The 24,793-nt window shown below is 59.0% G+C and overlaps 1 protein-coding gene and 1 long non-coding RNA gene across 4 annotated transcripts; one reads left to right on the plus strand and one right to left on the minus strand.

The window, feature by feature from the left end:
- Window positions 1-1,822: 1,822 nt before the first annotated feature.
- LOC142412964 (uncharacterized) lies at window positions 1,823-22,713 on the minus strand. 2 transcript variants are annotated; one of them, XR_012776650.1, is made up of 4 exons: window positions 22,629-22,713; window positions 19,977-22,489; window positions 12,295-12,373; window positions 1,823-9,648 (listed from the first exon to the last, which is right to left on the minus strand). It is a non-coding gene; the product is annotated as an uncharacterized LOC142412964 (long non-coding RNA). The 2 variants fall into 2 exon arrangements; XR_012776651.1 differs by lacking the exon at window positions 1,823-9,648 and adding an exon at window positions 11,242-12,170.
- On the plus strand, window positions 22,183-24,793 carry GADD45A (growth arrest and DNA damage inducible alpha). 2 transcript variants are annotated; one of them, XM_075508961.1, is made up of 5 exons: window positions 22,183-22,312; window positions 23,063-23,174; window positions 23,275-23,376; window positions 23,459-23,672; window positions 24,333-24,793. In XM_075508961.1, the coding sequence occupies exons 1-5, from the start codon at window positions 22,246-22,248 to the stop codon at window positions 24,444-24,446; spliced, it is 609 nt and encodes a 202-aa protein (XP_075365076.1). In that variant the 5' UTR covers window positions 22,183-22,245; the 3' UTR covers window positions 24,447-24,793. The 2 variants fall into 2 exon arrangements, with proteins under 2 accessions (XP_075365076.1, XP_075365075.1); XM_075508960.1 differs by lacking the exon at window positions 22,183-22,312 and having other exon boundaries at window positions 22,963-23,174.

Genomic DNA, 24,793 nt, shown 5'->3' on the forward strand with positions numbered 1-24,793 from the left:
GTCTTGTTGCCTTATAAAAACAGGTTAAAAAACATCTGAAGAGCATGGAATCACAGACAGACATGTTGGGTTTCCCAGCCCAGACCTTCGCACGCAGCCGTGGGACAGCCACGTGTAGCCGGCGCTGCGCTCAGACTCCGCAGGGTTTGTCCCGTGCGATGGCTGTCACTGGACCCGCCATCAGATCCAGCGCGGACTCGGGGAGAAACACCCTGTCAGTTGTGCGTTGAAGGTTAGAAAGGTGTCAGTGCCACGGTGTTTGATTCAAAAGCAAAATTGTTCTTACACAGTGGTGGTGAAGATCGTTCTCATGAGTGCTCGAAGTACCCCGCATACGGAGGCTGGGCAAGCGGGAGCGTGGACACAGTCCTTCTGTCGAGAGATTAACGCAGGGACACGTTGCCCTGCTGAGGATACAGAGCAGTTTTGCATTCAAAACCTGTGAATCTGACGCTTCTCACTAGCATTAAATTGCTTTTTAAAGCATGACACTGAGATAAACGTGTGTGTCATTGAAGGCAACTTCGGTAACAGCAGTTTGAGTTGCTGCTGTCACCAATAAAAGTTACTGTTTCAAAACCTTGCAGATTTTCCTTCGTCTTCGACGTGTAATAAAATTTCCTACTTTCATTAACATTTATACTCAACTGATTAGCAAATATACACAATTAGAAGACAATATCAGGTGAAGACAGTAAATATTTGTAGTATCAATTAGCCTTTACAGTTCTATTTATAGCCGGTGGGAATTATATCGAGAGATTAAACCATATTTAACTGGCACAGATTTGACATGTCCTTCAAAAACACTATTTCCTATGCTCATAGCTTATATCTTTAAATAAGTTGTCAGAACCTTTTGGTAGCTGGCAGTATAATTAAGTTTATCCTCAGCAAGGATAATACTTCTAATATTTGCCTTGCCTACTCAGAGAAGTTAGACCACTTTAAATACTTGCTTTAGAAATTAATTTCATTACATTTGTTCAGTTCTTCCATGTGCATTGCTCATCAACTGGAGACTCCACAAACCGACTGGTTTTGAAAAGGAAGTCCACGCTTTAGTTTCTTCTAGATTAGATTAGAAAATTATTTTGCTTGCATTTGTTGTTCTTCATCAGCTTTCCTTGCAGACCACAGCCACCCCTGTTCTGCTTTTGGGAGGCCTTTGAGGAAGCCCCTCCCGCAGCACCACTGCTAGGTCTGAGGGGGGTTGAAGCACTGCAGCGCTCACGCGAGAAGCTCACCCCGTTCTCGGGATATTGTTAAGTCATCGCCAGAAATTATATCCTCAGAACTCCAAATATTTTCCTCAAGCAAGCCCTTTGCTTTTGGCATTAATCAAATGTCACCAAGCAACACATAATTAAAACTCTTTGTATTTACATGGCAGATGTTTGCAGGAAAAGCCTTGAACCCATTTCAGCCTCCTGGCCCATCACACGCACCGAGGCTACGTTGCATCACATGCATTTTATGAACAAAATACAAATGTTTCTCACTTGGAGCGCTGGAGCACTGCTTGCCAGATGGCGTGGATGGTTAATCTTGTTTATAAGAGGGCATTTGCTCGCAGAAATGGACTTCTCAGTTGCCTGTCTTTGGGGGTCGGGATTTTTCACTCAAAGGGAAGTCAGAGCATCTCTCTTTTGTTGCTTTCGCAAGGATTGTGCATATTCAACTCCCCTGTGCTCCACTGTAAGCTGACGTACCTCAGTATTCCAAAATTTTCCAAGTGCAGACATGGCATGATAGGTTTTGGGTCACGCCTGGAATTAAACACACACAAAACAGATTCAAAATATTTTAATATAAACTGGGAAATTGATCATTACGTGAATACAATCACCAACAACCTGACTTATCCTTTCTGTGTAGCAAGAAACGGGAGTTGCAGGGTGCATGGTAGGAAGCTCCGGCTCTTCCCGGGACCACCGCACGCTTTGGCACGCACCGCCTGCTTGCACGTTGGTGTTTGCAATAAAGAGGCCCGGCAATTAGCCACACAGCTCAAAAGTCCAAATGACAATGTTGTCCGCTGAATATAATTCACAGTTTTCAGGCACGTCTGGCCATAAGACAACAGTTCAATCCATAACATTAAAAAAGGGGTTTTAAAATTTTTAAACTAACGGGGAGCCTTTGCACCGAGGGAGAGTCCTAGCGCTGTACCCACGCGAGCATCGTACTTCCCCCTGTCACGTGAAGGACCAGCACGGTCAGGACAGGAGAAGTTACCTGGGTTTAAGCCTTATTTGAAAAGCAAACTCATTAATTGGCACGTTCAAATTGATAACTTTTCTCTCACTCGACAGGCGCTGCCTTGCAGGAATCCCAACCTGAATGTGGACATGCCAGCCCTTTCCTCCAGCCCGCTCCTCGGCAGGACTGCAGCCTGCTGTTCTCTCGGGGGAAAAGAGGAGAAAATGTTCAAGTCCAACCAATGACTTCACGAGCAGCAGAGCTGAAAAGCCTGGCTTCCTACACCTGGGGAGCTCCAGGTGGGTCCCACCATGTTCATGGATACCTTGCAGAGTCTGGAGGAGCATCGCTCCTCTAGAGACCTTATTTTCCTTCTGGAACATTGCTCCTCCAGATACCTTGCTTGCCTTCTGGAGGAGCATTAGCTGAGTCGCTGCCCTGCACCCAGCTGCCTCCTTTCACAGGGCTTACAAGAAGATAAGGCCTTTCTAGTCGTTGTTGCTCTCTTAAATCTGCTCGACGCTGGCCAACAAATTGAAAGGTGACTGGGGGGATGGCTGAGGCACGAGCTTTGCACGTGCATTGCTTCCTTAGGAAGCTTGGCCAAAACGCGTCTTCTACTGGGACCGCGTTTGTGGACAGAGCCACGGGTAGGAAGGGCCAGGGAAAAAAGTGCTCAGCGAACAAAACATCTTTCACAATTTGGTTTGGGCTGAGATACTGCAGACAAGCGAGGCTGGTGTCTGCTTTCCAGCGTGGCTGGCAGGGGCAGCATCCCGGCCACCACGCAGGGCAGCTCAGGAGAACCACAGCCAGCCGCAGCCAAGCCCTCCCGTGCACCGCTTCAGGGAGAAACGGCCCCAACTTCTGTTCACACCGCAGGCTGCTGGCCACGGATGCGGTTTACTGACAAAGCTCTCCGTTGTGCTGGGGCAGCGCGTGCCCCGGCTCCTGGCTAGCGCGGCTGCTGCACGGGGGCATCGCACCTCCTCACGCCCTGGCCCGTGCTGGATAAGGACAGAGCTTGCACTGCGGCCGGCCGAGGGAAGGACAGATGGCAGGGTCTGCGGCTTTGCTGCTCTCCAAATGTTGGCAAAATTTCCTGCCAGAGAAATGTTCATGCACGCTCAGCGATGCTGAACTGCAATCGATCCTGAAGGTCTGAACCGCAGAAGGGAATTAAATAGCCAAGGACTATTAACTCGGCACTTCTGCTTCTAATCAAGGATGTAACTTTTACATTATGGCTTCCAAATCACTGAAACCCCACACGTCGGTCTCAGGACAGTCATCTCGTTAACGCTGCTTGCTGATGCAGTCGTTAGACGCTAGAAGACAGCATGGGGGTAATTCAAACACGCACAGAAGACTTCCAGGAGCTGGCACCAAAGACTGGGCAGGCTGATGCAGTTCTGCTGCACAGCAGACACTTGTGTTACCGTTTCGCACTGGAGGAAAACCAACATTTCCACCACCCAAAGAAGTGGATTGCCGGTGCTATTTATGGCTGGGACGTGCAACGCTCCTTGGCCGAAGCCAGCCTATAGATAACCTACCTAAGGAGCCGCTCCTGCACTGCTTACCAAAAGAGGCACGGAGTGCTTTCTGACACGCTACACTCTTCTGCTATTTTCAAGCTTTGCCAACAGCTGTCGGCTGCCTGCTTATTAAGCAAGAATAGGAAATGCAGCAAGTTGAGGGCAGGGGGAGAAGCATTCGTTTGGGTCCTTGCTCCATTCCCAAGGCATGTTTTTTCCTAATTTGTAACTTAAGAACCTTTATAAATCTGTTTTGCCGGTTTTCTCCAGGTGCATGTGTTACTTTGCTGTCGGCATGTACAATATACGGACAAGGAGGAGGTTGCTTGGGGTTTTTTTGAGGTGGATCTTTTCCTGGGCCATACAAAATACAGTGATTTATTGTACAGAAAATATTATGTTTGCTTCTGAATAAAGTCAAGTATGGCCATGACTTCAACCAGTAAGAAAAACTACAGGTATCACGTAATCATTGTATGCCACAGAGAAACTTAGCAACTTCTTGTTCGGTTTGTTCTGGCAATTGTTTTCATTGGATTTGCGATTTGCTGCATGAAGATAGCGACCATTCAAACCGAGATGCTCGACAGCCATCGCATGGCTTTAGCAGAGACAGCTCAGAGTGAAGTGTGACAGATGATGACCTATTCCTGGCACTTTTTATAAGCAAAACATATCAGTGCTGGGGAGTCTGAAGTAGCAGACAGTCAGTGGAAGACAGCAAGCAGACTACCTAAAACTGTAACTTTTGCAATTACTTTGCATTACATTGCATTACTAATAATGATATTTTTGCATTACTAATTATTATTGCATTACTAATATAATAATAAAGTACATTGCGTTAGCTAAGCGGTACCTAATGCTTGCCGGTGCTTGCTCATCGCAGTGAATACAGCAGGTAGCAAGAACGCAGAGCGCTTGTTACGGAGCTGTTTGCACCAGCGCATTCGTGGTGCGTGGATCCCTTATGAGGAGAACTCCCAGAATTAAGCAGCGCTGGACAGAAGGACAGCAGGAATGACCAGAAGAAGTCAGGCAGAGCTCACGGGAAGATACATGATCTGCACCACACAGCTTTATCCTCCCACATATTCTGCTCATTTCGGCACAGCACCAGATTTTTTCTTCGTAGCAGAAAAAACCAGCAGTTTCATTATGAGGAGGGCTGTAAATATGTGAATAACGACAGTGCTTCTACATTAAGTACGTGCATTGAAAAATAAAAAAGCCCAGTACTGCTCTGTGCATTAAAATGTGCAACAGACAAGTGAAATGAATCATGCAGACACAGAACTTTGCTTGTAAATTAAGCCAGACTAATTGAGCTTTGCCTGAACTTTCTTCCCCTGAATCCTAAACAACCTGCCAAGCAAGTGCTCTTCCTTAACAGCAGTCAAGGTAAAAGGTATTTTTAGCCTAGAAAACCAGCACTGGAAGTTTACAAAGCAGAAGGTCAGGTACACCAAACACTGCTTTTATTGCCTCTGTGGGGTTTATTTCTACGAGCCCTCCTCTACCCACCCCTTCCCCGGGGTTCCCAAGGCCCTGGTGCTGCGGAAGGGGGGTGCCAGGAGGGGCTGGGAAACGCAGGAGCCACCTTGGCTGCCGCGATCAAACAGCTCCCTTGGGACCAACCCCAGAGGAGAAGGGGCTTTGCTGTCTTCCTCATCTGAAAAGGCAGAGAAGGAAAAGAGGAGAAAAAACGTTTCCCCTTCCTAAAAGGCTCAGCAGAGCGCAGGGACGCCGGTGTCCGGGCGCTGTGGGACCAAAGGGAGCCACCGCCACGGGCTCAATAATGCAGTTAGCAATGGTCCTGCCCGGGCGTCCCCGCGCTTGCAGCCCTCGCCAAGCCGCTCTGGCTGCCGCCGCCAGCATCCACGGCAGCTCTCCTCAGGGTTATTACTGGGGGACATTAGAGGGGGGACAAAACGAAGGTGCCTTAGCCAAACGGCCAACGACGGCCGTGCGCAGCAGCGCTGGGAAGACTGAGCCATGCCAAAATGAAACTCGCTGGGCCAGCCGGTAACTGTCTGGGCAGAAAACTGCTCCTTCCTGCTAGCTAAAACTGCCTCCTGCTTCTATGGGCAGGTTCCCACCTCGGCTGCAGCTGACACGGCCGCTTTCTGCCTGCTGCCGCCTCCCACGCGCTGCCGTCGCCGCTGCTGTGCCGGCACACCGCCTGTGGGGCTGCACCGGCAGCTGGATCAGGGCCCTGATCTGGCTGGAAAAAAGCAAAGATGCTGTTTTTTTCCCCCCCCTCGTGTTATTTTTTTTTAGGCTGGCTGGCTTCACGCCGCAGCCCCGTGGCCAGCAGGAAGGGGAATACGTTAAACCACGATTGCAGCCGAGCGTGGGGCAGCCCATGGTTGCACATTCCTGCGCTTTCAGCAGCAGGTCCAGTGTCAGGAGTTACGTTTCCTCCGCACCTTCCCTGTTGCCTTCGACGGGGTAGCTCAGCCTCCTGCACCGGGCTCGCTGCTGACGCTGGCCCACAGCCACAGCCTGGTGCTGGGGGTTCAGGTGCCCGTGGGGTTGCACCAGCCCTGAGAGGCATTTGGGGACACCAGTGATGGCTGGGATTCTCGCGCACATCAAAGGCGCGCAGGAGCCTGGACACCTGAGATAACAGGTATCAGGTTTGGCCAAAGTTCGAATCCGGAGCCGCACTGTGCAAGCGGAACGCGTCTTTGCAGCAAGCTGAGTCGCTGCCACATATCCAGAACAGACGGACAGTCAAAATCTGGACCGACACTGTCCGTAGGGCACTGAAAACCCCTGGGGTACAACTATTAATGTGCTCCATGCTGACACTGCTGCCGAGGCTGTTCGGGAGAGCTTTGGCTGCTCCCAGTCCGGCTGGAGAAGCAGCCGTGGGGATGAAGCTGTGCTCAGCAGCACTGCCTCCAAGCCCTGCCAGCACCAAGCCCGACTCTGTGCCGAAAACCAGCCCGTCCTGTTTGTGTGCCCGGCTCCGAGTTGGACGGGCTGCAGGGTGTGGAGGGCGGCCATGGGAGAGCTGGGCCGGGCTGCTGAGGCGGCAGCTTCGCAGGGACACAGCGGGGCGAGCTGCGAAGCAGGAGCAGGCGAGACTGCTCTGAGTCACCCCCAGCCGCCTCTTGCCCGGCGCTGGGGCTGCGGAGAGGCAGCGCTTGCCCTCGGCATCCTCAGCCTGCCCGCTCGCCTTGCTCCCCGGCCAGTGGCTCAGCCTCTCCTTCCCCTCCACCGGCTGCGGGCTGGGTACAGCCGCTCCGAGGAGCCCAGATTTCAGCTGTCGCACAAATAAAAAGGGCCCTTTTGCTTTATGGAGCACAATGCAGGGCAGGGAACAAGCGTATGGGTATTTTGGGACACAGCCAAGGCACGCAGCTAAGGAAGACACAGCTTCCCACCTGGCATCTGCAGGAAAGCAAGGAGCAGGAGTGAGATCTGCAAGCCAGCAGCTCGGCCAAGCTCCCCGCCGCAGCGGCAGACCCCCCAGCCTCATGGCACCGCTGCACGGCACCCCGCCGATCTGCCCTGAAGCACGGGATGGTCCTTCCCAGGGCCCAGAGGAACCCCAGGCACGTCCACCGCCTCCAGGCACTCGTGTAAGCAGAAGTACTTCTGGGCTGACACAGAAATGCAGCAATCCAGAAAAGGGAAATTTCTACCATATCAGGCTATTATAAAAAAAAAGACACTTCGCTGCATCTTTAGCTATAATGATATCGCAGCTGGCTCATCCCTGGGTACTCTGAGAGGGCTGCAAACCCCGGCCCCCAAGAAGTCACCAACTTAATGGGTTAGAAAAAACTCACTACCCTAAACTCAGCTCTGCCACGCATCTGTCCTGCAGCTCTCCCTCCCGCCACCAGCAATTTCGAACAGACATCAGCGTAAACCAACCCAGAACCTTTGTCCTGCGGCCCCGCGCGCCCGTTTGCTGGGCGTGCAGACGCTCTGCCACCCGCAGCGCTTCCCCAGCCTTCCCGCGCGAGGGGCCTGTCCCAAACACGACCCAGCCCTTGCGCTTGGTTTTTCTTACTCGTCCCTGCAGATGCATTTAAAATAAAAATGGGTTGTGCCAGCCCCGGTGCCCGAGCCAAGCCCTCCCTGCCAGCAGCCCGGGAGCACCCTGCGCAGGCAGCACGCGGCCGTGGCTGTTTGCACATGGGGCAGGGCCCCCAGCTCCCCTCGCCCTGCCTGCTTCTCCCTGCCTGCTTCTCCCTGCCTGCTTCTGCCTGCCTGCTTTGGTTCTGGGAGGAGCGGAGCCCTGCAGGACCCCTGGGGAGGGAGGAGAGGCCCCCCACGGTGTGCAGCACACGGGGTGACTATTGCTGGCTCCCCGGCGCACCGCAGTCAGCTGAGGCTCTTATTTGCTCTGCTGGGTTGGATTTAAACAAGCTCTGCATGTGCTGCCACGAGGCCAAGGGAAAGCCTTTGGTGAGAGCCCCCGTGCTGGCCTGGGGCAGGCTGCGGGCCGCGCCTCTCTGCGCCCCAAATCCTCCTCCCGCGGGTGCCCCTGCACGGTGCTGGCCCCCGCCCCGCAGCAATGCATGCCCAGGGACCGGCCGCTGCTCCACGCGGAGGGGAGCCCCCACGCCGTCACCGTCCCCTGCGCGCGGCCCGAAGCAGGCAGGGGGTCTGCGGGGCCCTGAACCCCCGGTGCGTCCCCCGGCAGCAGCCCGTGGCGGGGCGCAGAGGGCTGGGTCCCTCGGTCCTGCAGTTTCCCAAACAGCACGGCGCTGTGCAGCTGCTCTGGAGCAAGGAGAGATGTTGCGCCCAAGGGCGGCTTTGCGGCGAGGCGTGCGGCAGCGCAGACTCTGTCCTCCTTGCAGAACACAGGGGCTGTGGGACCGGCCGTGGGTCTCTCAGCTGCGGGAGCTGTGGGGTCCGGGAGGGTGGGGAGGAGCCCCCGTGGGACCCACGCAGCCAGCCCGTCTATCCGCGCAGGTCGCTCCTCGAAGGCATTGCTCTGCTTTTTGTGTTTCTGGGCATTTCCCTCATTTTTTGCTGGGGTAGAGCCAGGTTTCGAGGTCATCCTGCCCTCCCACCCGGAGGAGGATAAAGGGGAGAGTAATTCAGCGTTTTCCCCTGGAGACGGCTGGGAAGAGACCCCATGCTTCCCACCGGGGTGGTGGTCCAGAGGTCCGCGGTCCTTATGCAAAACAAGCACCAGAAATGCCTGGGGGTGTTATTCAGCACCGATTTTAGCTCTTGCTTGAGAGGCAGAAATACCCTTGCAAAGAAATACAACCCCCTCTAGCCGGCAGGGAGAAGCAGAGCCATCCCTCTGCGGGAGCATCCCACGGCGGCGGCGGTGGGATGCAGGCGGAGGGCCGGGCTGCGGCATCGCTCAGCATGTCGGCGTTAACCTCAGCTCCTCGGCGAGCCCTCGCGCCTGGCACTGCGGCAGGCGAGCGCTGCGGGGCAGGGCACCCACGCGGGGATTAAAGCGGCTGTGATTCACCCCCGCGGCCGCCTTTGATGGCCGCTGGCTCCTCTCGCCGGGGATGAAACCTCTGCGGAGGCGTAGGGGAGGCCGGGAACCAGCGAGGGGTATCTCCAAACCATCCTGGGGGCTTGAGGCAAACTACAGGGTTTCCGTAGATTTCTGAGCAGATGGGGATGTGCAGGAGCAGCAGCTCCCGTGCAGCAAACCTGGCGTGTTACGAGTGTGTCGAAGGCATCACCTCCTCCAGCAGCATGGTGTTAGGCTTGGGCAATTAGCCTGAGCCATTAATGCTGATGCTGTCAGTCACTAACGAGGTATGTGTTCCCAGAAGGTGAGCAGGGCGCACGCACTGAGTCTCTGGGTGCTGGCAGCGAGCGGCAGAGGACGTCGGCTTCAGTCAACGTGCAGGTCCCGGGCGCTCTCGGACCATGCACGCTTAACCGTACCTGCTGCGGCAGCAGGCTCAGCCGGCTGAGGAAATACAAGAAAAGCAAGATCAAACACACCGAAAGCAGGTCACAGAATTGCCTCTGCTGCAGCTGGGCAAGACAACTACTCATTAGGGTGATTATAGGCAGAGGAATTACCCCGGCTCTCTGCTAACGAGTGGTGTGGGCTGCCTGACCTGCGCAGGTCTCTGCAGCCCAAACAAGCCCCGGGGCTGTTGTTGCACGTTCCGCTCCGGCTGGCACCTTGGGAGGTTTCCCCACTGCTCAGGCTCATCCCAGTCCCCTGCCCTGCAAAGGGTCTCGTGACCCGACCAGCACTGGGGCCCCGAATCCCGGTGGCTGCAACACGGCCCGGGCAGGCTCGCTGCGCGTCCTCAGGGTGCGGAGCGGAGCTGGGGTGCTTCCTCAGCCCACGGGAGCAGTGCTGCTGCCAGCGTGAGCGCGTAGCTGACGTACGGGCAGGGGGATTGAGGCGCAAAGACCATAATTTCCCACGGATGGTGCAAGGGGACTTAGGGGGCTGAGCCTCAGCCAGGGCCGCTGGTGAGGCCGGCAGAGAAGCACGCAGGAGGCTGCTCACAAGCAGAGCGCCGAGGGTCTGGTTCTCTATCACACATGATCATTAAGGCATCGGCCTCAAAGATGCCTAAGGAGGATGCGCAATTGCTCAGGATGTGTTTCTTGAGAGATCCCGAGCACCCTCAGCTCCTGCCCGGGCAGTGCAACCTTTGCCTGGCCACTCGTCCCGCCTGGCTCTTGAGGTGTGGGCACGTGCCAGCACATCAGACCAACGAAAGATGCTCGGCCCGTAGCCCGGGACCTGCAGCAAGACCTCCGACACCTCCCCACACAGTGGGTTTAACCTGGCGTGCTTCATTGTCTGCACTGCACCGCTCATTGACTGTCCCAGTGTTCATGTCCCACGGGGTGTCCATGGCTGCTGCTTTAGATAAAGAGACAAACGAGCAGAGAGCCGCAGGGCGGCTGGCTCAGATAAGGCGCTGCGGGAAGCGCGGTCCCGGGGTGCGGTGGTGGGGGTCCCATTCGCGGTGGAGGTCCCGTTTGCGGTGGAGGTGCCATTCGTGGTGGAGGTCCTGTTCGTGGTGGAGGTCCCATTTGTGGCAGAGGTCCTGTTCATGGCAGAGGTCCTGTTCGTGGCGGAGGTCCTGTTCGTGGCGGAGGTCCTGTTCGTGGCGGAGGTCCCACGTGCAGTGGAGGTCCCATTTGTGGCAGAGGTCCTGTTCGTGGTGGAGGTCCTGTTCGTGGTGGAGGTCCCACGTGCAGTGGAGGTCCCGTTCGTGGCGAGGGCAAGGGGCAGCGTGGGGCTGCCCGCTCTGATAACAGGGCGCGGGTCCCCAGCGCAGGGGGGACACGTGGGGACACCCCACTGCGGACACAGCTCGTGTAACCACAAACATCACTAAAAATAGATTTTGGAGGACTGTAGGAAGAATCAGACCGAGACGCTGTTTTCCTGGCTGAAAAGGCATAATAAAAATGGACCCAAAATAGTGGCAGTTTTGTGCAGCCTGCGGCGAGGGGACACGTTTTGGTGACAAATGTTGCAGGGACTTGGCTGGGGCAGGGACTTGGCTGGACCAAGCACGTCCCCGTCCCCACTGCACCCTGCTGGCAGCCTGGGCAGCCCCTCGCTGCCAGCCTCCACCTGTGAAAACGGAGGGAAAAAAGGGATATGTGTTCGCCATGGGCGTGCTGCACACACCAACTGCCGCCTGTGAATCGCTCTGAGCGCCTCTGATGAAAGAACCGAAGAACAAAGTGTTATTAACATATTGCCTGCAACGCAGGCGGCTACGTGGGGAACGGCACCCGCTCCGTGCCAGGAGCTGCTGCCAGCCCTGCTAGGCCCACCTCTGCCGCCCTGACGAGCTCTTATCCCCTCCTTAAGGCAGGGATCCCTCCCACCGAGGCTCCTCACAGTCGTGCAACCCCTTCCCGAAGGAAATCCCTTTTTATTCGGTCTTCAGAGGAGCCCTTTGGTTCACGGCTCACCCTCTTCCAGCAGTTTAGACCCAAGCCCCCTCCCCATCTCCCGAGCAGCCTTCCAGAGAGTCCTCTGCACCCCTGGGTTGCCGTCCCACGGCTGACAGCTCTCCCGGTGTCCCCGCGTCCTCGGACCCAGCTGGGAGACAGAAGGGCCAGACCCAAGATGTGATTTCCATGGAAAACGGGAACCCACATCCCAAGCTGCCACCCTGAAGTCACCCTCCTGCAGCCCTGGGTGCCTCAGCTGCAGAGACATGGCATTTCATCCGTCCAGCTCTTCGATGCACGGCCACCGCTCGGGAGCCGACGCTGCTGCAGCCCCTGGAAAGGCCCCGCCCCAAAAACAAATGAAAAATTGTGAAAACTCAGTATTTGCCCAGCTCCCAGCCCAGCTGCAAAGGAGGAGGGAGCTGCACAGTGCAAACAGTAACACCGACGCTAGAAATCGCTTTACTTGAATGTATGCAAGCGGGGTAATCATTACACGAGTAAATGCAAATCAGTCCGAGAAAACTGTCTCCTGCCTGGAGACTGCTCCTGAGCAGAAAAAGAGGCAAAAATCCTCAAGTTAATTAAAAAGTGCTGGCAGGTCCCATAACACATGAAAATAAAACCAGCACGGCTTGCTGCTACCACTCCGGACCGGCCGCTGGAAGCATACCTGGCTCTCCCAGCAACTGCGGAATGGGGCCGATCTGCCAGACTGCTTCGGGACGAGGGAATCTTCCAGCACCAGGGACCTGTAGCAGCAGTATTTGATTTCTTTAGAAGGGTATATTCTTAAAAAAATAAGCTTACATCATTCATTAGAAAATTATGCATATTAAAAAAAAAAAAGTATATTTTCTTAAAAAAAAAAAGAAATTACCTTTGTTATAAGTTTATGTTAAAGGATCAGCCTGAAAGGTGCTGCTCCAGGCTCTCTGCCCCATCCCTTCCCTGGGAAGAGCTGCCCGGCCGCAGCACCGGCATTCCCGGCCGGCGGGCCCCGGGCTGCGGCACTGCGGGGATGGCTGCATGCACCTTTCCCTGGGACTGGAGCACGCGTTTGGGGTTATTCAATGTTTTTCTTCCAGCCCCAGCTCCTGGACTGAGGTGATGGTAGGAGGATGGGCTGCCCCAGCCCCTCCACCGCACCCAAAACACCCACCCGGGCTGAGCCCTCACCGCCCAGCATTCCCCACGCTACAGCAGGCACAGAGGAGGGCTTGCTGGTGGAAAATAAAGGAATCCTAGGTGTACTCATATCCCAGTTAACTGAGTTCTGCAATGCTAGCGATACTAAAACTCAGTTAACGAGTGCTAATTTGCCGTCAGTTTGCAGTCACCCTGTTTGCAAGCGCTCTGCAGCGTGCCCGGGAAAGCACCCTCCAAGCAAGCACCAGGTGCTCTCTGAGCGCTCGTCGTTGCTCATGAGCTTTGAAACGATCGGCTCCTTCTGCAGGAAGCGGGGCAGCTCCTCATCCCCGCTTCGCAGGCAGGGAAGCGGGTGCCACGGTGGCACCACGCGTCCTTGGTGACACGGCCGCGGCTGGGGAAGGTGGGAGCCCCCGGTCCTGCTCCTGCCCCGCAGGACATGGCTGCTCCATGAGGCCAGCCAGGAAGCAGCTCCTTGCAGATGCCCCGGAGCATGTGTTGCTGCATTTTTCTGCTTGTTTCATCCCCTCTTAATTCCTCCTAAAGAGCTTCTGGGACGGGGAGCAGAGAGGCCCCGCGTCCCCCCGGGGCTGCAGCCGCTCCCTGTGCCGGGGGACAGGTTTGGTGGGGAGATGCCATCAGGAGGGGATGTCCCCACCTCTGTCCCACCCCGCTCCCACTGCTCCTGCAGCCGCTGCCTCCGTCCTCCCTGCTGCGGGAAGGTTTCTCGCCCTTTCTTTTCCTCTGGTTTTGCAGCCCAAGTCCCTCCCCAGGGAGTCGGTGGCTCCCAGCCCGCGGCCCCGTGGGGCAGGGGGTTCAGCATGGGCGCGTGGGCAGCCAGCAGCACCCCAATCCCGCTGCTCCCGCCAGGCTGGCCCAGTGGCCGCAGGGGTCCGGCTGGGGTCACCCACCTCATCCTCCCCCCCAAAAAAAGGCAGGTCAGCCCCCGGCAGTGAGCCCCAGGACAGGCATTAAAGGCTGGACTTAATCTGTCGCAACATATTGCACCTTGGGTATTTTTTTTCCTTTACTGCAAAATTAATTTTTAAAAAAATTAAACATTTTTTTCTGACATGCAGGTGCCAGAAATTCCCTGGTTTGAGTTCTGTAAGGCAGCCTGGGGGCTCGCAGCCCTGTGGCCCCCAGCCTGCTGGCCCCCAGCCCGGAGAATCCCAGCCTAGTGATCCCCAGCCCGGGGACTCACAGCCCGGTGGTCCCCAGCCTGGTGGCTCACAGCCTGGTGGCCCCCAGCCCGGGGACTTGCAGCCCAAGTGGCCCCCAGCCCAGTGGCTGCCAGCTCAGGGACTTGCAGCCCAGTGGCCCCCAGCCCGGTGGCTGCCAGCTCAGGGACTTGCAGCCCAGTGGCCCCCAGCCCAGTGGCCCCCAGCCCGGTGACCCCCAGCCCGGTGACCCCCAGCGCGGGGACTCCCCGCCCGCTCTCCCCGCCGCGGCCGCCAGGGGGCGCTGAGAGTCGGCGTCCGCCTCCGGCCGCGCCTGCGCAGGAGCGGGGGTCAGGAGCAGCCCGGCTCCCCCCTTCTCCAAGAAACAGCTTCCCCCACCCCACCCCCCCCCGAGCGTGGGTTTTGCTCCTGGTTTTTGGGGGGACCCTTGGCCACACGGGCCCGTGTCGGGAGCTGGGAGCACGGCTACAGAGAGCCGAAAAGTGCCCCTCGGCCGCGAGCAACCGGCTCGTGCGGCCTCACAGCCGGGCGGCCTGCGCGGCCCCTGCCTCTCCTCACCCTCTCCTCACCCTCTCCTCTCCTCTCCTCTCCTCTCCTCTCCTCTCCTCACCCTCTCCTCTCCTCTCCTCACCCTCTCCTCTCCTCTCCTCTCCTCTCCTCTCCTCTCCTCTCCTCTCCTCTCCTCTCCTCTCCTCTCCTCTCCTCTCCTCACCCTCTCCTCTCCTCTCCTCTCCTCTCCTCTCCTCTCCTCTCCTCTCCTCTCCTCACCCTCTCCTCTCCTCTCATCCTCTCCTCTCCTCTCCTCTCCCATCGGCCTGCGCCTTGGCTGCACATTCACCACAGCAGCACCCAGCCAGGCCGCAGGCTTTGCCGCGACTCTGCCGGCGTTGCAGGGCAGGTGATGCGGGCGCCGGCCCCTGCCGCCCTCGCCAGCGCTGCTGCCGCTGGAGGAGCTGGGACGTGGACACGATGCGAATCAGCTCATCGGCAGCCACAGGCACCGTTCATCACCTGAGCGGCTTTTTGGTGAGCGAGCGTGGCACAACCGCTGGAAGGGCTTTGCCGCCCTGCAAGGCGCTGGGCACTGCCGCAGCATGAGGGGCCATGCCCCGGGGTCGGCAAGGGGGCTCCCTGCCGGCACAGGTCAGAATTGCCCTTAAAAACCTTGCCAGAGTCCTCGAAAACAAGATTCCTGTGCTTCTAACCGTTGTATACGTTTTTAAATCTGCTCTCAAACAAATGTCATGGTTTCATTCGTACACACTGCAATAGTTGTTACTGCAATGACCATCAAACTCAGTGCTTCACTTCAAGGTCCCTTCCCCTTTTATTTCTAAACACTCTCCCCATTCAGTGCTTTATATGAGACAAAATTAAATGAAATGAACATAAACTCGTATCCTGTCCCCAAGTGACCTACCTGCTATTCACAGGAATGGCAGTAAAGGTGACCGTAACTACAAGGGTGAACAAAACCAGTCCTCCGTTTTCAGGTGCGTGACTGCGCTCGGTAGCAGGGGTTGGTTTGCATGGGGGCGGCAGCCCTCCCTGCTGCTCACACCGGGGCTCTCCTGCAGGCACGGGGGAAAGCAAAGCCCTTGGCAAACGGGAACCATCCCTGTGGGAGGAAGGGCCGGAGGGAGCTGGCAACTGCCCAGGTGGCTCCCACAGCAATTTCACACGAAGCTGATTTCCTTACGGAGAAAGCGTGTGGGGCAGGAAAGTGTTTACTCATGCAAATGCCACTTGTGGGCTACTTTACGATTCCACGCAGCAGTTAAATAGGACAAAGTTTCATTTTGCCTTTTACTGCGGGTTTATCTGGGGAGCGGTACTGCCAGGGCGGGGTGTCCCGGCTCCCGGACTTTACCTGGTGCTGCCCGGGCCTCAGCTCCGGGCCAGGCGGGAGGGCTCTCGCAAGCACCCAACGCCACTGCGTGTCCCCGGCCTGCCGGCACCGCAGCCCAGGCCGCTGGGTCCCCCGGCCACAGCTCCGGCACGGATGTGGGTTGTGGGGGCATCCACGAAGGCGGATGAGGACAGGGTGGGAAAAATGCCTTCCTCATCTGGAGAGAAGGGATGTAGGGATGCATTCGGGGCCAGGGATGGCAGCTGGCAGGCATGGGCAGAGGCAACATCGCTGCCAGGAGCAGCAGCCGCCCTCTCCAGCACGTTTCATGGAGCAGCACCGGTTTCTGCTGCCCTGAATTAACAGGTACCAGGAGCTGCTTGAGCCTTAATTGCCTGCAGCCAGCAGCGGGGCAGAGGCTTGCTGAGGCAGCACACCCACGGGCTGCCGGACTTCTGCTGAGGAAGGAAAAGCCATTCAAGCAGCTACCCAGGGTGGTGGAACAAGGGTGAAGCGCTCCCAGGGCTCCCACTTGTGTTCCCTGTCTGCAGGGTTCCCGCTGTCCCAAAATCCCTGGGCCTTGGCAATAAAAATTCAGGCCCAGGTGAGTCAATCCCCCCCAGCTCAAGGGGCACAACCGGCAGTACCGCCCCGGGTTTCAGCATTTTCTCCGGTGCCCGGCGTGGGAAGGTGCGGTGCCCCGGCGCAGGCTGCCTGCACGCCTCTCCCAGCCCTGTGCAGGCTTTCCTGCAGCACCAACCAAAGGCGCTTCTTTTTTATTGCAGTGCTCAAAGCAGTCCAAACTAAACACGGCTCCCGGCCTGCTCGCCGTTCCCTGCGCAGCCCAAACCCTCATTTTTCTCAGCGAGAGGGGCAGCTGGGATGCTGCCGTGGATGGGGTGCAGCTCGGGCAGCAGGAGCCGGCGGCAGCACGGGCTTTTGGCCGCAGGTGAAAAACATCTGCTGATGGGAAGCGGGTCCCTTATTTTGTGCAAACCCAGGCGGTTCCCGCAGTCTGCTCAGCACAGCAGCCTGCTGCCAAACCCCAGTGTGCCACGGCCGGTGAGACCTGAATCCCTTCCAGCAATGCTTCGGCACCACAGGGGACAGCAGGAATGTGCTGAGCGCTGGCAAACTGGGGTCAGATAAACACATCCCAGACCCCTGCGTCCCTGCGTCCCCAGATGCCTGCACCCCCGCCTTTGGGAGAGGTAGCCCCCAGGGCAGGAGTCCGCAGCCAGCCCTGCTGTGCAAAGGGCAGCAGACTGCATTATCCCCAACGTGCGGTCCTGCACCCCAACTTTTCTCCTTTCATGCATGCAGATGGGGTCGCGGGGGGACAGCCAGTGTTCGCCCCCGGCCCCTTCACTGCTGTCCTCTCACTGCTGTCCTCGCTCGCAGTTTCCACCTCTGCCGATGAAAGCCGGGGGTGCAATCGTTTGCTTTTGGTGCAAGGAGCCCAGCGCTGTACAAAACACCCCGTACCAGACCAGTCGGCTTAGTTTAGCATAAAATTGCCAGCACCCCTTTCTTCCTCAGCCCGCAGGTGCTCTTCTGGGGCCGGGACTTGGGATTTTGGGGACAGTCGGCCCCTGCCACCTACGTCTGCACAACCTGACCCCACAGCTGCAGGGAGGGGGCATGGCTCTTGCTTGGGCCAGGCTGCTCCCCGCATCCGCCAGGAAAGGCAAATGCCTCTGCCAGGAAAGCCCTGTCCCTGCTCCGCGCCGCCCGTGAAGTGCCACCGAGCCGGGCTCTCGGCCAGACTCCCGTGACCCGGGCGGCTAGGAAAGCCGCTGGTGCGGTGCCCAGCTCCGGAGCAAAACCAAGCCGGGGCTGCGCTTCCCGGCTGCCCTGCCTGTCTGCCCTTCCCCAAACTCCGATTGCTGGTTTTGCTTTTTTTGGTGGTTTTAGTGCCTTGTGGGCATGCTGCCAGGGCACGGGCTACCTGCCAGCAGGTTACCCGGAGCCCCTAACCCTGCCACGGTGGGGCTCAGCCCTGCGTGGGGTGCAGGCTTTGCCCGTGGCCCTGTTCTGTGGCCCCCACATCTGCCCTTGCTTTGCTGCCAGCGCTCTCCGGGGACGCAGCGCTCTGCGCCCAAGCAAGGAGCATGCACTGATGGTGCACCCCACAGAGCCGGGGCGAGCCCGGGCTCCTGCACCGCTCTGCAGGGCGGCAAAGCCGAGTGCGCCGAAGTTTGCCAAGCATCGGAGGCTGGGGGCTCTGCTCCCGCAGGGGTCCGGGGCGGTGCAGGCAGGGATGCCCCGGCCTGGGAAGGTGAACGTGGATGGTGCTGCCTGCACCGGCTGGAAACAGCGGGGCCAGCCGGGGCGCTGGGGTTGGCTCAGCAACACGGGACTGGGTGCCGCTGGGAAAACGCAGTGACTGTTGGACCAGAGGCCATGCCGGGGAATGTGCAAGCTGGCGTTTGCTTTGCAAAGGCGATCGCTGCCCTCGTTATCCAGCAGACTCACATCCAGCAGGAGTGAAAACGCTAACCCGGAACGCACGGCCCCGCCATGCGAGCGTTGCTGGGGTGCTGCGCTGCCCGGCGGTGCAGGCAGCGTCTTTCTGCAGCGCTGAGCGAAGGGCCAGACCTGGGACCTTCACGTAGCAATGGGGGTGATGGCCGTGGGGGTCAGCAGAGCTGGCGAAAGGTCCGACACGGGACAGGGCAAGGCAGGGGACCGAGGGAGGGGATTGCTGAAAACAGGAACGGGGCCACACGAGCATGGGGACAGCACGGAGCCGAGTGAAAAGGGAGCTGGAAGGCTCCCGGCACTGCGCTGTGGGGCTCACGGTGTAGGAGCAGCAGCGGTGGCCAGGACCACCCGGTGGGCAGCCCCCCGCAGCGCCCCGGGAAGGGGCTTGGCCGGCTGCCGGCCCCTTTGGCAGGGACAGGGCTTAGTCATCTCTCACTGACACCGTTTGATGCTTGGACTCGTTCCCAAAAACTTAAATTAAACAACTTGGTGCTCTTACGTGCAGGAAACATGTCTCCGGCTGGCTGAGAACGTCCTCCCGCAGCGGCAGCTCCCACCGAACCGCAAGCAGGACTGGAGCGGGCATCTCCTAAATCCCTGCGTGTTAACCCAGTGCTCTCCACAAGTAGCTAAAACCCACAGCCCCAGACAACATTTGGGGCTGAGGGTCTGCCAGCATGGGGAGAAGAGCCAAGCCCCCCCGGCTGAGCCCGACGCAGCTCCTGGGCCTCCCGTCTCTGCGATGCTGAACGCGGAGGGGATTGCAGGCATCAGCCTGGCGAATTATGAAAGTCAGGATTAAAGGGCAGGGGGGGAGCAAAATGCCCCGGATGCTTTTTGGCAGGCGATGAAAAGAAGGTTTAGCGGCAGCTGCCAGCTGGGCGCCGGCGGAGAGACAACTGTGGGTCCGACTCCATGCCGGGGTCCCCAGGACGGCAGCCGCGGTGCATCCCCAGCACAGCCACTTTCTCTCTCCTCGCTGCAAAGCAGGAGGGACCCGTGTGCCTCCCGGGCATCCTTACTGCTTCTCTGGGCAAAGGGAGGGAAGCAAAGCTGCCCCCAGCCAAGAGACCTGTGGGGAAAATGCAGTTTTAGAGCATCGCCTGCCGTCATTACCAGCGCGGGTCAGGGAGCCGCTGCTACCGAGGAGAGAGAAAAGAGGCTTCAGCTGCTTTTCAGTTGCCTTCAAAACAGATTTAGCTCTGTGGCCGGCCACAGATGGGGCTGCGTGGCCAGACTGCCTGTGAGATACAATCTGAGCTCTCGCAGTGAAGCCGGAGACTTTAGTTGCTAATAGAGATACAGCAAATTAACCGAACTTAATTCGGAGGGTCAGCACACAATGCTTCCACCTGTTTTGCTGTGGTTCTGCCATCTGCTACCCCTCTACCTGATGCAAAAGAGGCTTTTTTTCCCTTTCTCCTGACGCCGCGGGCTTTGTTAAGTCGTGTCATATCTCATCAGGGCTGCAGCGGCAGGACAATGGGCAGCGAGAGCCGAGCTGAGGGAACATATGCAAACTTTTGGAAGCTTTCCTCGCCAGAGCCAACGCAACCGAGGGGCTACTTAAACCGCTCTCTATTCTGCTACAGAAAACAGTTTCATATCCAGATCTTGTTTTCCAAATGGCTAATTAAGTGATTCTGCAAGCAGCGTATCGAACACCGCTCTGCATCGCTCAGCCGCACTCACCGGCATGCTGCACCACACTTCAGCAAACTCCGCCTTGGAAAACGGCTGCTGCTGTTTACGAGCTGCAGGAAAACGCCAACATAAGCAAACCTTTAAAGCACACGCTGCCAAAAGCTCCGCGAGGGACCACCAAGGGTCCCGTCTGCAGCCCCGCTCCACCGGAGCCGGTGGGACCGTGCCAGCTCGCAGTCCAGGTTGTGCAAGCGTTTTGGCACTCGCCGCGGGAGGATGGAGGCTTTTAGGTGCGACAGCTGAGAAAGCGTGATCTTTGACACAGCTGCCATTAGAAGAAATCCTCCCCGGAGGTCTCTCAGGCTGAGACGGGCCATATGGCAGCAAGAGTAAGTTCCCGGAGAAACCCCAAGTTCAACCCAGCTCTTGGAAACCCTGCGGAGCGGCCGGCGAGAGCGAGATGCTGCCCACCTCGCTGGCAGCCAGCTGGCCCAGGGGGGCTGGGGGAACAGGTCTCCTCCGCCGGGCTCAGACACCCACGGTTTAGCTAAGTCAGCATCAGAAGAGCAAGCTTGAGCCCCCAGCTGCAGAGCGGTCTTAACAGCTTGGGCCGACGTGAAGCGTTGCTTCACGCAAGAGTCCGGCACGCCTCTCCCCATCAGGGATACTTGCAGGGGGAAGCACTCGCAGGGTCGTTTGCAACATCGCTGCCACCAGCAGCACGCTATGTCTCAGGTCAGCGTGCCCAGCTCCGGGGCAGGAGCCTGCCAGCCGGCGTAGCACAGCCGGTGCGCTGGTGGCTCTGCCGCAACGCCACCGTCCCCACCGCCGGTGCAGTAAGTCAGGATAAGTCTGTAACTTCGGACTATTACAGGCTTCAGACTACACTCAGGAAAGGTATTTCTTGCAAGTATTAGCGCAGGCTGCAATGCCTGTGACTCACCGGGAAATTATAATGTGGCCTGGCAGAAGACAAACTGGAGAGAGGGAACAGATGACTCCTTACAGCAGAAGGATGCACGCCAAGCTGCAGCTGTCAGGAACGCCGGCCGCGCTCCGGAGCTGCCGCTTGCTTTTCCTTACTGCTCACACCGGGAAAGGTGCCGGTCACTGCGCCGCTGCTGCTGCCCACCCGGCCCAAGGCGCGGGCAGGGTCCTGCGCGGCAGTCGGGCTGCACACCCTGCAGCGCTGGCCCGTGTAGGAGGGCGGTGTGGGTACCCAGCAGCTGGGCGTCACCGTCACCCGCACCCGGGACCTCGCACCGCACCGAACACAGCGGCAGCCGCGGCGCTGGTCCGAGCAGCGAGCGCACGCCGTGCCAGCCCCAGCTAACGTGTGAGCTGGAGGCCAGAGCTGCAGAAGCTGCTGCCTCCAAAGTTTGGGATTTCCCAACAGGCCGCCTTACCTTTCCCGGCCAGCAAGGCTGGAAGTGAAACTACACTGTTTACTACACGCAGAGCATGTATTTTAAGACTCTGCTGCCTTATTTGCCTCCTCTGGGTCCACCGCCAGCACCTCAAATATTACAAGAGGCGGTGGGGTGTCCCCTAAGGCAAGGCTTGGGGTGACCCCCACCCCGGGCAGGGATCTGGCGGAAAGGTCTCGCCCTGCTTCTGACCACGCAGGACGAGGAGGAACCAATTCAAAACCAACAAAAGATATCACAGCGGACGCACGGATCAGAAACCATGTCCCAGGAGACGCCGCAGACGTGAAAGCCGGGGCCCGTGTGAAGGAAAGCGTGAGTTCCTGGAAGGACGGTGGCACGCAGAGGGCAGCGGCCCCCGTGCTCGTGTCCCCAGCGTTGCAGATGCTCTCCAGGGCTGTGGGTTAAATCACGTTGTGCAACTCGGGCCCGTGGGTCCCTCCCACCTCCCCATTTGACTCTTGGCATAAACGTCGGCGCCGTCACGAACTGCAAAATGCTGCTCGTAACATTACGCCGAGGGACCGCCGTATCACATTCCTGGTGAAAACCATGCGTCAAAATATTGTTTGCTTTCACCACTGCCAGTGCTACAGACCGTACCAGATATTGCACAATATTTTGTGCTGAGGTTTTAAGGAGCCGCTGAGGTTATTTCCTGAGCGTGCTGGCGTTCACTCGACGGGGAACAGCAAGAGCGCAATCTTTGTGGTCGCAGGGAAGACAGACAACTTCATCCTCGTGGTGAATTTACAGGGAAACTTGTGGGCTTTGGAGGCCCCGACAGCCGACGGCGCCAGACCGCTCCGACGACGCCCGGATGCAGGAAGACGTTCGGCTTTGCCGGGCCAAGCTCTGCCCCGCGCTACCGACTGCAAAGCCAGAGCGAGATGCACGACCTCTGCGGGAGGACGTACCCGGCCGCCACTGACACGCGACCTGGCGGAACTCCCGGGGGTACGGCCCGTACTCCCAGCTGCTGTCTCCGGGTCCCACCGTACATCGGTGACGCCCGCCGCTGACGCAGGCGGGGACAACGGCGGGCGGCGAAGCGCCCGCGTCGCAGCGGGAGCGGGCAAACTTGGCGTTGCTCGGCTCTGCCGGCAGGCAGCAGCCAGAGGCCTCCGCCTCGGCCTGGCCTAGGAGAGGAAAACGACGGCGAGACCTTCGCTCCGCTGCCGCCCGGCCCCGCGTTGCCCGCCGGCGCGCCGGGAGGGGGAGCAGGCCGGGGGGCGAGCCCTCCCCTCGGGGGCGCGCCCCGGGCGCGGCTCACGGCTCCGCTTCAGCTCCGTGCGGCGCGGGGAACGCGGCCCCGCCCGCCCCCCCCCCCGCGGGCAGCCGGTGGCCCGGCCCGGCCCGGCCCGGCCCTCGGCCGCTCCCGCCCCGCCCCGGCCCGGCCCGGCCCGGCCCTCGGCCGCTGCCCGCTCCCGCGGGGGCCCCGCTGCCCGCACGGACGCTGCCTGCGCCGGCCGCGCTCCGCCCCCTCCCCAGGCCCCGCCCCTCCCTGCCCTCCCGCCGCCAATCAGCAGCCGCCGCCCCGCCGGTTCCCGCGGCAGCCGCGGCGCGGGGTCAGGCCGGCCGTGCTCGGTGGCGAGGGGGAGCGGCCTCATTTGCATGAACCAATGGGAGGGAAGTATGCAAATATGGCCGGCGCGGGTTGGCCGGTGGCGGGTCGGATAACGCCCGCGGGGCGCCTTTGTGCCGCAGAGGCGGCGGCGGCGCGGAGCGAGCGGGGCGGGCGCGGCACCGGCACCGGCACCTCCGGCGGCTGCACTATGACTCTGGAGGAGCTGCCTGGGGACCACCGCACTGCCGGGAGGTACGGGACGGGTGCGGTGCGGTACGGTAGAGCGGGGGTGCGGCGGAGGGGTGGCGGCCCCGGGTGACGGGCGGCCTGTCTGTGCTTGTCCCGGCGGCAGGATGGAGCAGGCGGGGGACGCGCTGGAGGAGGTGCTGAGCAAGGCGCTGAGCCAGCGGAGCCTCACCCTCGGTGTCTACGAGGCCGCCAAGCTACTCAACGTGTGAGTGACCCCCCCCGGTGCCCCCCCCCCATCCCTCCAGCCCCGGTGTTCCCCCGCCGGTGACCGCGGCTGTCCCCCGCAGGGACCCGGACAACGTGGTGCTGTGCCTGCTGGCGGCCGACGAGGAGGAGGCGGGGGACGCGGCCCTGCAGATCCACTTCACCTTGATCCAGGCCTTCTGCTGCGAGAACGACATCAACATCCTGCGCGTCAGCAACCCGGCGCGGCTGGCCCAGCTCCTGCTGCCCGCCGCCGGCCCCGAGCCGCCCGCCGACCTCCACTGCGTCCTCGTCACGGTGAGCCCCGCCAGCACCCCGCTCTCGGGGCACCGGGCCGCTTTGTCGTGCACCTCGCACCGCTGCAAGCGGATGAGGACGCGCTCGGAGCCCTTTAGCCCCCGGCTCTGCCGCCCCGCGTCTCCCACGGGACGGCCCGGTGCTGCGGGGGGACGGCCCGGTGCCGGGCAGCTCGTCCCGAAACAGGCGGCCGGCGCGCTGCGGCGGTCTGGCTGTAAGGCAGAACTCGTCTTTCCAGTAGGCACTGCTGAACGTGCAGAGCACGTCTTTTATCCTGCAAAGCCTGGAATCGAGCGCAATTTCCAAATGTCATTTGGTAAAACCGGAACTGACCGCGCCTGTGGCACGGCTGCGGCCCTCGCTCGGGGCTCGGACCCGTGTCCGGCACAGAGAGGGTCCCACGGGACCTGTGAGGGCCCAAAGGAAACTTTATTTTTTTTTCTTTTTTCCTCTTCTTTTTGCTTTTCCTACTCTGCCCTGGAGTCCAAGGCTGTGAAACTCCTCGGGTGGTTCTGGGGTGGGTTTGTTGCTTGCCTTGGTGGCAATTTAAGATGATTCACGCTCCTGGGTTTTCTGCTGTGCTCCCCCCCCCCCCCTTTCTGTGGGGGCTGTTTTTGCTTCTCTGTTAAAACGCTCCCCGCTCTCTCTGTCTCTTTCCAGAACCCCCATGCCTCGCAGTGGAAGGATCCAGCGCTGAGTCAGCTGATGTGCTTCTGCCGGGAGAGTCGCTACATGGATCAGTGGGTGCCAGTGATTAACCTCCCCGAGCGGTGACCGCGCTGGGATGAAAACGAACTGAACCGAATTGCACTGAAGTTTTGCAATACTTTAGCAGTTGCTCAGGAAATAACTCCCTGCCCTGGCACAAGGATTACGGGGGAGGGGGGAGGAAAAAAAAAACACACCCAACAAAAAAAACAAACAAACAAACAAAAAGATAAAACTGATGTCAAGGGGGTAGGCTGAACCACGTGGGACTGAAGAAAAGTGACTCCGAAGCGATGGGGATGAAGAGGAGCGCCTGCGTTGCCGGAGGAATGAGCCCTGCCTGACGCAGGGGTGCCGCGCGGCCGCCTTACTCGCAGAAAATGCCCAACACCCTTCACTTCTTTTTTTTTTTT

Source organism: Mycteria americana, chromosome 7, assembly GCF_035582795.1.
Source record: "Mycteria americana isolate JAX WOST 10 ecotype Jacksonville Zoo and Gardens chromosome 7, USCA_MyAme_1.0, whole genome shotgun sequence".
Classification (NCBI taxonomy): domain Eukaryota; kingdom Metazoa; phylum Chordata; class Aves; order Ciconiiformes; family Ciconiidae; genus Mycteria; species Mycteria americana.